At 42.9% G+C, this 17,388-nt stretch overlaps 1 protein-coding gene across 5 annotated transcripts in view; it reads right to left on the bottom strand.

Moving 5' to 3' along the window:
- Nucleotides 1–371: 371 nt before the first annotated feature.
- RAP1GAP2 (RAP1 GTPase activating protein 2) overlaps nucleotides 372–17,388 on the bottom strand; it is a 312,617-nt gene continuing 295,600 nt past the window's right edge. For 4 of the 5 annotated variants that reach the window (XM_055000967.1, XM_055000972.1, XM_055000971.1 and 1 more), the window contains 4 exons: nucleotides 11,060–11,186; nucleotides 9,988–10,064; nucleotides 4,570–4,608; nucleotides 372–3,698 (listed from right to left, as the gene is read on the bottom strand). In XM_055000967.1, the coding sequence (XP_054856942.1) occupies nucleotides 4,600–4,608; nucleotides 9,988–10,064; nucleotides 11,060–11,186 (213 nt within the window). In that variant the 3' untranslated portion in view covers nucleotides 372–3,698; nucleotides 4,570–4,599. Of the gene's footprint in view, nucleotides 3,943–4,569; nucleotides 4,609–9,987; nucleotides 10,065–11,059; nucleotides 11,187–17,388 lie in introns of all 5 variants that reach the window. The other variant, XM_055000968.1, reaches the window with a different exon arrangement.

The raw sequence follows: 17,388 nt of genomic DNA, 5'->3' as shown, positions 1-17,388 counted from the left end.
AGTCTTCTAGAACCTGGTCTGACATTCTCAACATGACACTACACTGGTTCTCCTTCTTATGTTTCTTTCTCCTGCCCTCCCTCCAACGGGATCAGGGCAATGTAATGATTTCCCTTCCCCATTTTATCCTCGCAAGATGCATGTGACGGAAAGGTTATGCTGACAGCATGACAAGGCCACGGTCCCCAAAGACTTGTACTGGTGTCTCCCACAGTCTACTTGGACACTGTACATAGTGGCATCACACTGGCTGGCTCGCTGCCCACCCCCCCCACCCCCTCCAAGGCTCTTCTCTCCTCGTTCAAGACACAACCACGTGCTTGAGACAGATCACACACAACCTGGTGAAGGAAAATCCTAAGAACCCAGAGTGACACAAAATATGTTCTTTTATTATGAATTTTGCAAAGACACATTTAAGCAACAAAATATACATTTCTGACCCTTCTTTAGAATTCGTTTTATACAATAACAAATACAAGATGTTACCATAGCAATAAATTAAATATACATTATTTACAACAGATATCAGCAACCAGGATGGCTAGGAAACATTGCCTCTCAACACACAAGAAAGAAAAAAAAATCATTTTGTCAGAGGATTTTTTATAAAAAACTTCCACCCTTCTTCTCATACCATTTTTTTCACATTTTACTCTACATCAGGGGTACATTCAAGTATGTTCTTCTCCTCCAGCCCCATTGCAATAAATGGGGTCTTGTGTAAATGAACATTTGATGCCCCGGTGTTGTCCTTCACATGAGATAGTGCTACATTCATGAAAAGAGGCAAAAAAAATATTTTTTTCAAAAAAAGGAATGCATGCCAACAAAAACAAAATTAGTTCATTTCTGAAAAGGAAATGAAACTTTACATTTAAGGGATGGCTATGTAGGCATGCAATGGCTGAATTTGAAAGGAAGTTTTGCTTTTTTTTAGATGAAAAGCTTCTATGTGTTTTCTCCCTCTGCCATAAGGCCACCAGATGGGCACTAGAGCCAGAAAAGCCGGAAGGAAGTACTTCTTGTAATGCATATATAACTGATGGATCTCGTGGCCATGGGCTTAGATCCATTTTTACACAGGCATCCTAATTTATGGATCTGCTCTTTTTCCTACAGTAAGAGTGTTTGTGTCAAAATGTATGACTTTTTAAAAAGCTTGTTTTTGGGTTTCTGTTTCTTTGTTATGGGACGTTGTCTAATACAGAATGTATGGAAAGAATAAATTCATGCGTGTTTAATATCATGTATACCAGGGTTGTGTAGAAAGCAAGGGACTCTAAAGGTCCCTTGTGCTTTCCTGTCCCTGTCCCATGTGCTCCCATGGGAGCCAAACAGGAGAAGAGGGCTCTTTTGAGAACATCTCTCTCGCCCTTCTGGAGAGGCTGATCTAGGAGGCCATACATTCCTCCTAAGTCCACTTGCCCATTGTTATTGGGTTCTCCCTGATGAGCTTGTGTAAATGAGCTTGCTGATCAGGCAGGCCTCTAAAGTATGAGTTTGTCATACAGTAGTGTGACCAGGGCTCATTTGGAGGTGGAACACACCGGAATGGCATTCCGTTAGATCTGAAAAGAGGTCATGTGGGTTTTGGCCCCACCCACGTGATTCCTTTTCCTCCTGGCTGTCCTCATTTTTAGCAGCAGGCTCTGCTGCTTTATTTTCATTTGTGACTCGTAAGAGAGAGGGAGAGAGAAAGTGAGTGAGTGAGTGCAAGCCAAGTGGGGCTGGGCTCCAAAGGAATGTAAGCTGCTTTGAATTCATTCTGCTCTGCTGCTTGCTTTATTTTCATTTGTGACTCATGAGAGAGAGGGAGAGAGAGAGAGAGAGAGAAAATGAGTGAGTGAGTGAGTGCAAGCCGAGTGGGGCTGGGCTCCAAAGGAATGTAAGCTGTTTTGAATTCATTCTGCTCTGCTGCTTGCTTTATTTTCATTTGTGACTCGTGAGAGAGAGGGAGAGAGAAAATGAGTGAGTGAGTGCAAGCCGGGTGGGGCTGGACTCCAAAGGAAGGTAAGCTGCTTTGAATTCATTCTGCTGTTTTATTTTCATTTGTGACTTGTGAGAGAGAGGGTGCATGCATGCATGCAAGCAAGCAAGCAAGCAAGCAAGCAAGCAAGCAGGGCTGGCTCTCCAGAGGAGGATAAGCTGCTTTGAGTTCATTCTGCTTTAAGGAAATACCTGAAGTTTTTTGGGGAAAGGGGCCTGAGGGGTGGATGGTGCCTTCTGACACACTTCCAGTGATGTCAGGGGGTGTGGCATATGCTAATGAGATATGCTAATGAGTTCCTGCAGTTCTTTTTCTAGGAAATGACCCCTGAGTGTGACCAACCTTACCAGTTTGTGTTGGCACGTATTAAAGCTTTTATGGATTTGTTCATCTGAATGTATTTAAGTGTTGATGCTCATGGCCAAAGTACACAGGCGAGACCTGAACCTTGATACCTTGGGGGGGGGGGGGGACAACTCAATCCCTTTCCCTTCTGTCTTTTTCCTGCTCAAGATTGCCCAAAGACGTTTAACCACCTGTGCGGAAAATATAAAGAGCAGATATTTTTTACCTGTGAGGGGGAAAGCAAGTTGGGAAGAGGTATTAAGCTGTGCCTTCCTTTCTTCATTCAATAATGCAACCCCTTGTAGTCACATTCCAATTTTAAAAAGCCCAGAAGACTTGAAAACTGTTTCCCTTGTAATTTCCCTTGTAATTTCTAGTTAGGTCTCAGACAAGTGATAGTTCTACTAACTGATTGGAGCTTCCACACCATCTCAGAGCAAGTAACATGTTATCAACAGAACCACTTGCCAGAATAACAAGGCCTTGTCACTTTGCATCCAGATGGTGTGTGAAGTTTTTTTGTCTCCTGCCAAAGTTTCAGAGCTAGAGACCAGTCATTAAGAACGTCTCCTTGTGCTCCCTGAGGGGATTGGACTTGGCCCAATTAAGGGTACCACTAAGAAGATGACAATAAAGGCCACAATAGGATATGGGGGAAGAGGTGGGATGAAAGGTGTGTGGGGCCCTGGAACTTTAAAGCTTTATAGGTTACATCTAGCATCTTGAATTGTGCCCAGAAAATGACAGGAAGCCACTTGCAGAGGCTGGAACACTACAGGTGGACTGGCATATTCTGCACCAGCCAACCCCAGTTTTCAAGAGCAGCACCATGTGTGGCATGGCACGGTAAAGTCTCACATTTAACATCAGCGTAACAAAAAGGGGTACTTTTCTCCAGGCCATCAAGTGCTAGAAAGAAAAGAAACTGGCTCACAAGAGCAGCTAGTTACCAAAGTAACCTTCCTCACACACAAGGAACACAAGAAGCATAGTGCCCAGTGCCTGAAGAAAGCTGGCACAGGACCAAGAGCACGTGCGCAGATGGAAAAGGGAGGAGCTGCTTCGAGATGGGTTGCTACATGACAGAAAACTCATCTCCAAGCAATGTCCTTCCAGTAAGAAGGGATGAAGCATGAACCTTACAACTGTTTTATTCCTCTGCTTGGGCACATTATCGGGTTGAGGAGATTTCAGTAAGATGACAGTTCCGTGTGGGTAAAATGAAAACAGCTGTTTAGGTGATGATGGCACAATACATGCATGGCAGTTGTGCCAAGGATAGCGGATTGGTGTTCTCATTTCAAGAGAAAAGATTTCCCTTAAAAAATAAACTATCCAGAAATAAAACCGGAGTAGAAATGCCCTGCAAAAAAAAAATGGTTAGGGTAGCATCCTGAGCAATGTAGGGTTATGCTGAATGTTCATAGGATTTCTTTTGTACAAGAAAGGTGGAGGCTGAGGGGGAAGTCCCTAAAAGAACACCACTCCCTTAGGGAGGAGACACCATGTTCTGAGAGAGATGCTTGTCAAAGCCTCTGGCAAAAGTGTGGAAGGATCAGGCAACTGAATGCACTGTGGATTGTTCCAGAAGTTTCCACTCAATGCCCCTGAAGGATCAATGAAGCAGAGAAGAGAGCTGGTCTTACACAAAACCAAACTGCAAAATTGTAAATGCCACTGCTCAGTTAATTAGGGCATCCTTTTAATGGAGCCTTGTTAATTTATTGATTGGGCCTTTTAATCAGCTAACTGTTGCAGCTCTAATTGATGCCCTGATCACATTTTGGTGCCACCCCCAACTCTTGGCCCAGGGCACCTCGCCACATTGCACTAGAGGCAGGGGACTCTCATGGAAAGAACTTGCTTTCAGACAGAAAACCAACATGTCAGTCCAAGCTCATGCCACATTCTCCTTGATATATTCTGGTAGGTATTTTTTTTTAAATCGATTTGTGTGTGGGGGGATATTCTTGTTTGCAGAACATCCAGCCACGTGGGTCCCTGCCTGCTGCCTGAAATCAGGACTGACGAAGGGGGACAAATGGGACAGTACACTGGATGCCCTGTCACCCGAGGGGGCCTATGAAGCCGGGCCAAGTCATGTGATCTGCTTTCTTTAGAGGCTTGGGTTGGGTCTCAGTGGTGTTGGGGTGGAGGAAATCTTTACTTGGGGGTTCCCAGCAGCTCTGCCTGAAATGGCCCTGCCCAGTTGATCCCCAAAGAGTAAAACTTACTTTTTACAGGCCTGTAGGCTTCCTCTCTTGCTAGTGTGCCTGCACAGAAAGAAAGGAGAGAAATCAATTTTAGTCAGTCGAGGGCACCTGGCTTGCTGTGCATCAGAGCAATGCGCAGACACTCTCAGGTCCATGTGGAAGAAACCCATCCACCTCCCCATGTCCAAAGGCTTCCCTCACTGTTTCACAGTTATTTCTGACAGTCTTTCCATCAGCAGCTCCCTGCATTCATTCATCAGGGCTTGGATCCTTCCTAAATTTCTATGGGAATGGGGAGCAGGGCAATTTCCACAGATGACTCCTTCCCACAGCAGCCCCAAACAACAAGGAACCTCCAGATGTAATCACCCCATCCTTGCAGCTAGGCAGGATCCAAACCTAGAGCCACATAGCAGTTTGCATGAGAACTGCCATGGCTTTGAGTCATCCCTGAAAGCAATAATGTGCCTCTCCAGGCCACTTTTAATCCTGCCTGTCCTCCTAGGAGCTCAGGGCAGCCTGCATGCCTTGTACTTCCTCACTGTATCTTCTCAATGAGCCTGTCTGGTAGGCTAGGTGTTGGATTTTTTGCAAGTGTCCTACGCTCATTCATGAAAGAGTTAAATTGTTATTCTGTTTGTTTAGTCAGATAGCTAGTTAGCATAGGACCATTTAGGCTTCGATAGAAATTCCCGCCAGAGAAAGTGGGTGCCTTTTGTCTTAATGAGAGAATCTATGATTGTCTATTGGATGAGCCAGTTTATTGGGGTGCAACTAGCTAGCAACATATACTAAGGTTTTATTGTTCACTACTACTTCACTAGACCATGCAGTCTAAGCTCTGCACTCAGTGCTCTCTATGTTCTAACTAAGTCACTAAGTTTTCTCTCTCTAGTACCTAGTTTAGACTTCAAGATGTAGTCAGAAGCTGTTTGTTGTTTTTCCTACCAAACGTACCCTTTTGTCAGGCTATGGATGACAGGATATGCATATTCTAGTGCAGAAGGGGTGGAAAGACCACCAGGGAATAACAAAACAATATTATGGTGCATTCACTAGGAACAATACTAAACTGTATTTAAAGTGACAGTGCTCTATATATACATATCCAATAAGGTTCAATAAATACAACTACAAAAATACAGTTCATACAAAATTACTTCTCTAAGACTATGACAGGGGACTAACAGCCCTGTTCCATGTAATTCTGGGAACAAGGACAAGAACTCTGAGTTCATAAATGAGGTAAGTCTGTAGTACAAATGTTCTAAGGATGTTTCTTTTCTTTAATGTTGCAGGTGTCTTCTTATTTCTCAAACTGAAGATCCTTCAAGGTGGTAGCCCTAGCTGGGGCCAGCTGAATGGCAGATTTTGTCACATGGACTTCCTCAGGGGCTATAAAGGACAACCATGATCAGTCTCATTATTTCACTGAACCCGGAGGGTGATGCATATCCAATTAATCTCACGTGATTAATTGGATCTGCATCATCCTCTGGGTTCGGTGAGTTTGAGAAATAAGAAGACACGTGCAACATTAAAGAATTAAACATTAAAGGGGCCATCGCTCATGCACCGGTGTAAATGGGATGGTGCTGGATGGCATGGCACCCTATTGACTTTTGCAGGATAGTCCCGCCGGCGCCCAAGCGTGGCAAGGTGAAATGCAGCAGCCCCTGGGAGGTCCCGCCCACCATTCCCCTGACAACCCCACTCACACCTGCCAATGGCCACACACGCCCCCCTCACATCCAGATGAGGGAAAAGCAGTGGCACAGCCAATGGGGGGGGGCGCGATCCCTGCCGCCACCAATAGGCCCCTGTCAGAGGGCAGGCATCCCTACCAGGGAGGGGGGCAGAGGTGACAGTGAAGGTCCAGATCGAACCCCCCCTTGCCCATCCAGCCCCCATTTCTGATGAGGGCCAGGCCGGTAGCCACAGCTCAGTGCACCTGCACATACCCACTGCCACTGCCACCACCAAAAGAAAAAGGGTTCCCCCCCCTGAAAAGTAGGGCCAGACAGTAGGGAGCTGATCTCTGTTGCCTGGAGAGCAGTTGTAATTTTGGGAGATCTCCAACTACCATCTGGAGACTGGCAACCCTAATTAGTCCCCAAGTTTCAGAGAAGCAGGTGGGGGGGAGGCGGGGCTGTGAATGAGTGACAGGAATGCCCATTGGGAACCATGTGGGAGGCTGTGAGGCCATTTGGAAACGAGGGGAATGAACAGCGCACTCAGACTTGCTGCCGCGCAATGGGAACACATCACTGCATCTCTACAAAGCGAGAGCGGGGGCTGGACCTTGATAGCCATGTCCCAGTACTGGGGAGATGGCCCCCCAGAATGAACTGACAGACCCTCCCCATGCCAAGCCCATCCCTGCTTCCGCAAACACAACCCCCACCCCCTGGCAGCAGCTTTCCACCTGCATCCCGTCTTCCTGGCCTATCAGATGCCAGCCGCTCAGCCTATCAGAGTCCCCATAAATAGGGAAAATAGATATTTGATAATCCATATAATAACAGCAGCAAGAATAGTATATGGAAAAATACAGACATACCAACAAAAGAAGAATTGATAGATAAAATCTTAGAGATGGCAGAACTGGACACACTGACAGAATTAATAAAGGAAAAAAACAAACATGATGGGAAACAAAAATGGACCCTACTCTATAGATGGGTTGAATGGAAGTATAACATAGGGACAAAACTGTATGTTAGCAAAACACAATTAAATGAATGAGGGGGGGGAAGTACTATAATCAAAGAAAGTAGACTTACAGTGATGATAGCTTAGTGGAAAATAATATAATTATGATGGAATTTGTAGACGAAATGTCAAAAATCTGACATTTTTTGGTTACATGATACTATCAGAATAAGTTACATTCTACTATCAGAATAAGATGGAACTAAAAACTAATTTTTTAAAAAAGAGGAAAGGTTGAAGGAGCTCAGTATGTTTAGCCTGGAGAGGAGACGACTAAGAGGTGATATGATAACCATCTTCAAGTACTTGAAGGGCTACAATATAGAGGATGGCACAGAGTTGTTTTCCACTGCTCCAGAAGCTCGGACCAGAACCAACGAGTTGAAATTAAATCAAAAGAGTTTTCAGCTAAACATTAGTAAGAAGTTTCTGACAGTTAGAGTGGTCCCTTGGTGGAACAGGCCTCGGAAGCTGGTAGGCTCTCCTTCTTTGAAGGTTTTTAAGCAGAGGCTAGATGGCCATCTGACAGCAATGCTGATTCTGTGAACCTGGGCAGATCATGAGAGCGAGGGCAGGAAGGGTTATATCAGTGCTTAGTTCTCATGGCCCTTCTTACATGTCCAGGGTAATACCAATCACCACCTTGAGGTCAAGTAGCAATTTCCCCCTGGCCAGTTTGGCTAGAGATCCTGATGGTGTTTTGCCATCTTCTGGGCATGAAGCAGGGGTCACTGGAAAGGTATGTGTATTGAGGGGAGGTAGTTATGAATTTCTTGCATTGTGCAGGGGGTTGAACTAGATGACCCTGGAGGTCCCTTCCAACCCTATGATTCTAAGACTGTAAAGCAGGAGAGGAAAGATACCAAGAGACTGGCTTGTTTGGAGTGCTACTAAGTAGGCACTGTATTGTATTCCCAGGTGGCTATTTACTGAAGGGAGGTATAAACAATACAGTATGCTGGAAAAAGGGAAGGGTATTCACCAATTGTGAAAAAATGATGTAAACTATATACTAAAAAGTAAATAAAAAGAGTATAGAATATGCTCTTTGGGGTAGTGAGATGGTTATAAAAAGATTATAAAAAGAGCATAGATCATAAAACTTGCTATTGCCAGTTGAAACAATGATGGCCATCTCAGAGATTTATGAGAAACAGCTGCAACTAATTTCAGTGAAGTGTACGTATCCCTATAGATTTTTTGCACACTGCCCATGACTGTGGCAGAAGCTGAAAGAAATTTAATTAAAAACTGCATGTGTTCTATGATGGGGCAAGAATAGTTAAGTCACCTAGCCATCTTGTCTATTGAGTGTGAACTTATAAGAGAAATTGACTTTGCAATGAAAGAGACCAGAAAAATGAAGCTTTAAAGTTAATTGTCCTAATGTTTGCAGCCCTGCTGGTCCATTAGAATAAAAAAAAACCAAGACATTGACAGGATAATGACCAAAAAAAATTGCAAAATAGTTAGCAAACTTGTACAACTCTCAGGCTGGGTATAGTTATAAAAGCAAAGGCTGGCATTTTTCAGAAATGTAGAATACCCTGACAGTAATTTCAGAATTAAACTTTTTTCACAGCTCATGAGATTGTATGTATGGGATGAGAGATTATGGTGTTAGTGTGGATGGGGACATATTACAAGTTTGTACCAGGCTCCCCAAAATAATGCTTGGACCCTGAATATGCCTTCATTGTATTTGTTTCTCTCCCTCTCCTCTGCATTAGCAATGTGCTCATGTGAATTAAAACGTTGCAAATAAAATAAATAAAACTGCAAAAAAGCAGTCTTGATATGAATATATGTGTTTGTGTGGTATGTTATGTATGTGAATACATGCCATTAAGTTGCAACTGACTTATGGCAACCTCAGCAAGGGGCTTTCAAGGCAAGTAAGAAGTAGAGGTGGTTTGCTATTACCTTCCTCTGCAGAGTCTTCCTTTGTGGCTCCCCATCCAAGTACTAAACCTTCTTAGCTTCCAAGATATGATGAGATTGGGCTACACCATGCTGTCTTCCCTCCCATGTAATATATTGGCCATTTTTATTTATCCATGTGTAAAGTCTCATGAGATCTTGGAAGCTAAGTAGGGTTGGCCTTGGCTAGTACTTGGATGGGAGACCTTCAAAGAAGACCAGGACTGTAGAGGTACAAAATGGTCGGCCATTTATTAGTCTCTTGCCTTGAAAATCCCAGCAGGGGTCACCATAAGTCAATTATGACTTGATGGCACTTCCCACCACCAAGGATTTAGCCATGCTTTGTGCTGTGCAAGGATGCTTGTGCACAGCACAAACATGGACCTAATCTAGGATGAAACGTTGCTGGTTAACCTGACCTAAGGAGCACTGGACATTACAGAGGGAACTATACCAAAATGCAATCAGGGAAATCCATTCATTTTATTTATTGACTGCATTTATACCCCACCTTTTCCCCCAGCGGGGACCCAAAGCTGATAACATTGTTCTCCTCTCTCCCATTTTATCCTCACAATAACCCTGTGTAGATTGGGTTCAGAACATGTGACTGGCCCAAGATCATCCAGTGAACTGCCATGGCAGAGTTGGGACTCAAACCTGGGTCTCCCATAACCACTAGGCAACACTATGTCAACCCTACTGAGATTTTAAAGAGCCACAGTCAGATTAAGCAACACTTGGATAGATAGACAGATCAGCAGTCTAGCTCAGTATAAGTCAGCTTCATACAGTCATACTTACTGGGCCAGAAGTTGAATGGCTAAGTTTATCGAAACGAAACTTGAGATTTGACCTTGGAGAACTCCTGCTCTTTATATCTGTTGGGAAGATCCAATCAAACAACATTTGTTGCCCAAAAAACCAAGCAAAGGTTGCCCACTGTATGAAACAATATTCCTTCCATTTATGCAGTTGCGTGATTTGCCAGAGAGTGACAATTGGAGGGTGTTATTACTTTGTTGTTAAGTGGACACATCAGACTCTTCAATCCAAGGGATACAACTGCAGTTTGCATTTGGCAGGATGAGAAGGAAATGAACATTTGAAAGACAGGGAATGACAGCTGACGTGCTTAAGAATATAACTGGGAAGTGCAAAAACAGCTTGGACAAGAGAAAGAATTAAATTTCTATCTAGGGAGAGAAAAAGATTTTCCTCCTATTTTCTGTACAATCTTTCTACTATGCAAATCTGAATTGTATTCTGAATTATGCTCATTTTTACTGTCAATAAATGAAACCAACTTTATAATACTTAGTACAAAATTAACCATCACATTTAATTCCCTCCAACCCTCCCTTTCAAAATAGTCTTTGAAATTTTAGAACCTCTGTAAATGCTTCTCCCAGTTAAAAAATAACCAACCTTTTAAATATCCCACCATTGTTCCCATCTCCTTACATGGGCCAGATCTGATGTATCTTTAAGATCATTTGTTTGCACAGCAGCACATACACACATCACACAAAACGCCAATGGAAGAAGAATCTCAATGCAACCATAGGTACAATCATATTGTGATTAGTAAGGTGCTGACAGAAAAGCAGTTAGCAACATACAACAGATAAGATCCAAATAAACTGAAGAAACTGTGGTCTTTCCCTGCTCCAACTCTGGAATTTCTAATTAATTTCTAAAATTAATGATCATGGTTCTCAGGTATGACTGAAACCACTAAGAAATGGAACTAAAGAAATCCTTTCCGTACCAATAATGACAGACCCCTAATAAGAGGAAAGCCATGCCTTCCCTTCCCTAGTCATCAAGGACTGCCCCATGCAAAGGCTGTTGCAACTGGTCTGGTTCAACTGACCTGTGGGACTCCGGTTCATGATCACTGGTGTAGTTGCAGAGGCCAAAACGGGACTCTCAGAGCTCTGTGAAGGGCTGTAGACAAACACATCTTGCTTGAATGGTGATGCTGTGGAGGGCTGGCTGCCCTGTGGGTGGAGGAAAGTTTTGGTTAGGTCAGGAGTAGACATGGGCATGAATGGGAAAAAAAACCCGAACAGGATGTTCGGTGTTTGTTCCTGACGACGAACACGAACATCTGACCGGACCCGAACATCTCCTGTTAACAAACGTGTTCAGTGTTCGTCGGCGCCAGAGTGGCCCCCTTAGCACTTAGAGAGCCCATATTCACCGGGAATGTGCAGCAGGCTCTTCTCCAGCTACCACCTAAGTTTGGTCAAGATTGCAGTATGGATCTCGCAGTTATACATTCCCAAATCCGACGCCCCCAGGAAACTCCCAATCAACACAAATGCAGCCACACTCCCCAGTTCGCTTGTGCCCCATGCGGTGGTCCTGAAGGCATGCCGCCTCCCCTCTTGGGTACAGGGGGTCTGGCCACTTGCAGGCATGGGGAGGCGGTGGCGTGCCACCACCTTTCAGGGGTGGAGGGTCTGGCTGCTTGCCGGCAGCACCCCCCATATGCCCGCCCACCAGACCAAAGGAGTGGCCGCCAAAGTGGCCAAAGGAGGCTGCCGCCAGCATCACCCACTTTCCTGCCTTCACAGAAAGGAGGTGTCATGATCTGGCTGTGCCAGGAAGGCCTATTAAGGTCTCAGAAGCCTGTTAGCAGTGGGAGTGGGCCTGGCTAAACCTGACCCAAATGTGCCAGCCCTCATTCGAGATACCCGCTGGACTTGACGGGCAAGGTTGTGCGGCAACAGCATGGAGAACCAAGGGGCATGATGCTGTAGTAGCCTCCGGAACCCCACACACTCCACAATGGATATGGGCAAGCCATGGAGGGCCATCGTCTCTGCCAAGATGCGAAGGCCTGCCTCCTGAGCACTCAACCTCGACGTTCTAAGCGGCGCTGTCCCAGACCCTGAGGGGACAACATCCACGAGCACAGCCTACCTGAGCGCTCCACTCCCACTAGTGTTACGCCCAGGGCAAGGTGACCCTGCTCCCCGCTCAGAAGAGCTGGTTGCCCCCTTTCTCCCCCCAACGGATGTTTCGCTGGGTGAGGACAGGGAAAACAGGCTCAAGTGGTGCATCTTCAGGTGCTGAGTCAGGACCGTCGAAGACGGGTGCTTCTGGATTTTGCCCCTGCACACCAGGACATCACAGGCATGGCAACACACCACACAGGGATCATTAGGAAGGGCCTGAAAGTGCCTCCATATGGAGGCATTGAAACGTGGACCGCTAACTGTCCCAGGGGAAGGAGAACGAACGGTTACAGGCTGCACTGTGGAGCTGACCACAGACGACGGGGTGAGGGGTGGACTGCAGGCAGGGACACAACCGAGAGTTTGGGACGGGGAGGGGAGGGATCTTGCATAAAACACAAGCCATTCCTCAAGGGATCCGTCACCCACCCCCTCCTCAAAATGTTGAGAGAGATCCTCTCCCCCCAGCGGAAAGATCTCTTTGGCCTCCTCCACAGCCCCCACAGGTGAATTTGAGGGAGCGGGAGGACTCTCTGCTGCCTACGAGCCACGCCCAATACTGCTTTCCACAAGTAAACCAGGAGGACTGCCTTTGCACTTCACTCCACGACCACCCTTGGCGACCAACACAATAGGAAGACTCATTGTGCCACCAAACTAGAATTAAGGAGGACAGGAAAGGAGATGACTCTGTGAGCCCTCAGCCGAGGTGCCCAGTGGGCTTGGCCCCAGGGCCTGGTAGCAGCCTTGGAACTGGAGGGAAAAGGTAGAGCCCTAGCCCAGCAGCACTTCCAGAGACCTGGCCAAATCAGGGAGTGATTTTTTTTCAAATAATATTTTATTTGGCTTTTGAATTTCAGTTATCAACGATAACTACAACAACAGTTAACACCAACAGATAATTAACTATAAAATATTGCTACAACTTGAATAAGAAACACACACAAAAAGTAAAAGTAGAAGATGAGGTGAGAGTTATCATCACATCTCTTGTTCACAGTACCCGGATTACTTATCTCCTAATAATACAAGCAGAAGATCGATACGTACAGTTAAAGGTATGCCATAGAATAGTAGAGGTCATGTTTTATTTTATTTGAGGACCATTTTTCCTCTTTGGTCAAATAATCTAAGATTGGAAGCCATTGTTCTGGAAAATATGACTTGTAGTTCGGGTTTTCCCTCTGCGCCAGTTGATCAGTGATTTTCTGCATTATAAAGTGGTCCCAGATTCGAGATTTCCAGCTACTCACAGATGGAGCAGATTTTTGTTTCCAATATGAGGCTATTGTTGATTTAGCTAATGCCAAAAGTGAATAGATAAGATTCAAACTAACTGTTGGGATCCCCGGATCTTCCCAAACATTAAATAGAATTACCTCTAGAGATTTTGGAATCGTATAACCTGTTATGACTTTAATTTCTTTAAGTATTTTATCTCAAAACAAGCTAACATATCTGCAGTCCCACCAGCTGTGTAGATATGAGCCTAGTTCACCACATTGCTTCCAGCAGTTGGCGGACTGGGAATGATTGATGTGGTGCAGCCTGACTGGTGTCATGTACTAGCGAGAAATACATTTTATAGTTTGCATCTTTATGTTTACAATGTTTGATCGAAAATTGTGTGATTTCCAAATTAAATTCCATTTATCATTTGAAGGGTCAAGAGTACAGTCCTTGAACCAGATTTTTTTATAAGAAAGAGCTTTGTGATTTTGCTTTTTTTCCAAAAGGATTAGGTAGATTTTGGATAATACGCCTTTCAGTTTTTCTGGTCTTTCTTTCAGGAGCTTTTCAAAGTCTGTTAAGGGTTTATCTAATGAATCTTTAAACTTAGTTGATTCTATGAGGTGTTTCACCTGTAAATATTCATACCACGGAATGCGTGTCTCGGTATTTATTTCTAGTTTTGATTTTTCTTGGAAGTTCCCTTTGTCAAGAACGTCTATTATTCGAGTTTTGTTGTTAATCCTCCACCACTTATATGAATGCATATTATAAGCTGGGAGAAACCAATGGTGTCCCACAAAGGGAGAAATTAGGGAGTATGGCTGAATTAATTTGCTTCTGAGTCTGTCCCAGATCTTTATGTCACTCGTTAAAAAAGGGTTAAGATGTAAATTAGGTGGGCGTTCATTGTTCTTATTCCATAAGCATTCATTTAAGGGCTTACCTTCTAAATAGTTTTGTTCGATACCCTTCCAATCGGGTAGCACAGAACCATTAGCTAACACTACAGAGTTTTTAAGGTGAGTACCCTCATAATATGTTTTTAAATCTGGTAGGTTGAGGCCACCCCTAGAGGATGGTCTTTTTAGGGTATCCAATGAAATTCTGGGCTTTTTGTTATTCCAGATGAATTTACTAATTTTGGTTTGCCACTGATTAAAGGTTTTATTTGGGATTGTAATAGGTATAGCACGGAACATAAAGAGGAATTTAGGGAAAATAAATGATTTAATAAGGTTGATTCTTTCTGTTAAGGATAGATAGTTTTCCCCCCAACTCCTCCAGTAGTGTATCGATTGAATGGTTAATCTCAAAGTAGTTAATATTCAGTAGATCTTTCAAAGTAGTTGGTATTTTAATTCCCAGGTATTTCCAACATTTTTAACCCATTTAACCCATAGGAGCTACTAATGAGATTGTATAGGTTAATGGGTATTGGGTAAAGGTATTGGGTAAATTTCGCTTTTGCTTTTGTTGATAGAGAGGCTTTTGAAAATTCCAGCGTGATTGTCTCTAATTTTTCCATAGAACGTAGGGGATCAGATAGGTATAATGCCATGTCATCAGCAAACAAAGAAAGTTTGTATTCCTTGTCTCCAATATTAATTTCTTTTATGTCAGGGGATGCTCTGATATGAGTTGCGAAGGGTTCAATTGCCACTGCAAAAAGGAGTGGGGAGAGTGGACAGCCCTGCCTAGTACCTCGGGACAATTTAATTTTCCCTGATTTGTGTCCATTGATTTTGGTTTGGATAGTGGGACTCGTGTGGAGTGTTTGAATTACCCTTAAAAAATTATCTCCAAAATCCATTTTCCATAGTAGTTCTTTAAGATAAGTGATTTCTACACAGTCAAACACTTTTTCAACGTCAAGGGCTAAAATAAGTGAATTCAATTTGTTCAGTTTCCCATAATTAATTATATTTAATGTTTTCCTTATATTGTCTGTGAGTTGGCGGTTTGGGATGAAGCCAGATTGATCTATAGTGATATAATTTGTAATAATTTTGTTCAGTCTGGCTGTCAATATTGCTGTGAAAATCTTCATGTCCTGATTCAAAAGAGTGATTGGCCGGTACGAAGCAGGGCTAGTGGAGTCTTTGTCCGGTTTTAAGTGGATCACCGTGTTCGAATCAGCCCAGGAAGCGGGCATTCTCCCATCTTCCAAAATTATGTTGCAGACTTTAGTGAGGTGAGGAGCCAGTAGGTATGAGAATTTTTTATAATATTCTGCAGGGAATCCATCATTGCCTGGGGACTTGTTATTTTTTAAATTTTTAATCACTTCTTGAATCTCTTTAATCGAAATTTGCTGATCAATTGGTTGTTTATAGGCTTCTGTCAATTTATTATTGATCCCTACTTTTTCTAGATAGTTATTAATTGTTGTTGTATCTGGGGTGTCTGATTTGTATAGATTATTGTAAAAATTTTGGAAAACATTTATGATAGATTCTGTTTTTGCTTGAGTTTGGTCATTTTCATCCCTTAAATGATTTATAAGTCTTGTAGCTTTCCCCCCTCAACTTTCCAAGGAAGTAGTTTCACATTTTTAGAAGTATTTTGCCAATATTTTTGTTTTAAGAAGATTAAATTTTTCTGGATAGACATAGTATCCAGGGTTTCAATTTTTTTTCTTTCCATTAAAAGTTTCTTATAAATTTTCTTGCTACAGGTTCTTTTACGGGCCTTTTCTAATTGGGTTATTTTACTCAGTAAATCTATTTTAATTTTTTCATTCTTTTTCTTGTAGGCCAATGCAATGGCAATACACCTACCCCGAACTATGGCTTCCATTGCATCCCAGACTATTTAACTCGGGATGCCGCAGTTTGAATTTTGTTTAAAGTAGTTTTGTATTTCTTCTGATATAGCTTTTTGAGATGCTGTGTCAAATAAAAGAAATTTATTTAAACTCCAGTTTGGTACTCTAGCTTTTTGTTTCGATAATGTTATTGAGCATTCCACCCATGAGTGGTCTGACCACATCATAGGGCCTATTTTAGAATTGATAACATGCTGCAATAAGCTTGGGGATGCCGGGATATAATCAATTCTAGTATAGGTTCCAAATCTAGAAGAAAAATAAGTGAAATCTTTTTCAGATAGATGCTGAGTTCTCCAAACATCCATTAAATCATATTGTTTCAAAATGTTCTCTAGTTGTCCAATTTTTGAGGGGTTTGGTACAGAAGAGTCTGATTTTTTTCTGTTTTGAATGGTCTAATTTGGGGTTAACAATTAAATTTAGGTCCCCCCCCCCCCAATAAGATATCTCTCTCCCAAAATACTTTTAGTTTAGAGAAGGTTTGTTTAAGGAATATATTCTGGTTTATATTGGCTGTGTAAACAGATACAAGTGTCAACTTTTTTGAGTCAAAAGAACCTTTGAGGAATAGATATCTACCTCCTTCGTCTTTTTCTATGACAATCTCTTCGGATCTAACATTCTTTGAGATTAGAACTGCTACCCCCCTAGATTTTGAGTTGCCATGAGCTAAATATTGATGATCCCACCATTTTGATTTGAATACCTGCTGAGCCTTTGAGGACAAATGGGTTTCTTGTAGAAAAAGAAAATCTGGTCGTTGCTTCAGCAACATTGTCTGAACTCTTTTACGCTTAATAACATTATTTAGACCTCTGCAGTTCAAGGAAATAACCTTATATTCCATCTCCTGAAAAATATAAAACGAAGTTGCTAAACTGTGATTTATAAACCTTTACTTAAATCTCTGTTGTGGTATTAATTTCTAGATGTAAGATAACCGTGCAAGTTTCCACTCCCCCCCCCCCACTTAACCAGAACAGTGATAAGTGGTTGACTGAATAGTTCTAAATACAATATATAGTTATGTAGTATTAAAGAGGGGGAAACAGGAGGAAACAGCTAAATAGATGTGAAGGAATTTAGGAAAAGGAGAATAGTTAAGAAATATAGAGGGGAAGAAAAAGGGAAAAGAGAGAACAGGAAAAGAAAAATAATAAAACTCCAGTCTCTTTTAGT

The sequence above is a fragment of the Eublepharis macularius genome, chromosome 17 (genome assembly GCF_028583425.1).
Source record: "Eublepharis macularius isolate TG4126 chromosome 17, MPM_Emac_v1.0, whole genome shotgun sequence".
In the NCBI taxonomy this organism is placed as follows: Eukaryota; Metazoa; Chordata; class Lepidosauria; order Squamata; family Eublepharidae; genus Eublepharis; species Eublepharis macularius.
The sequence above is the reverse complement of the archived record's forward strand: the minus strand, read 5'-3'. Positions and strand labels throughout refer to the sequence as shown.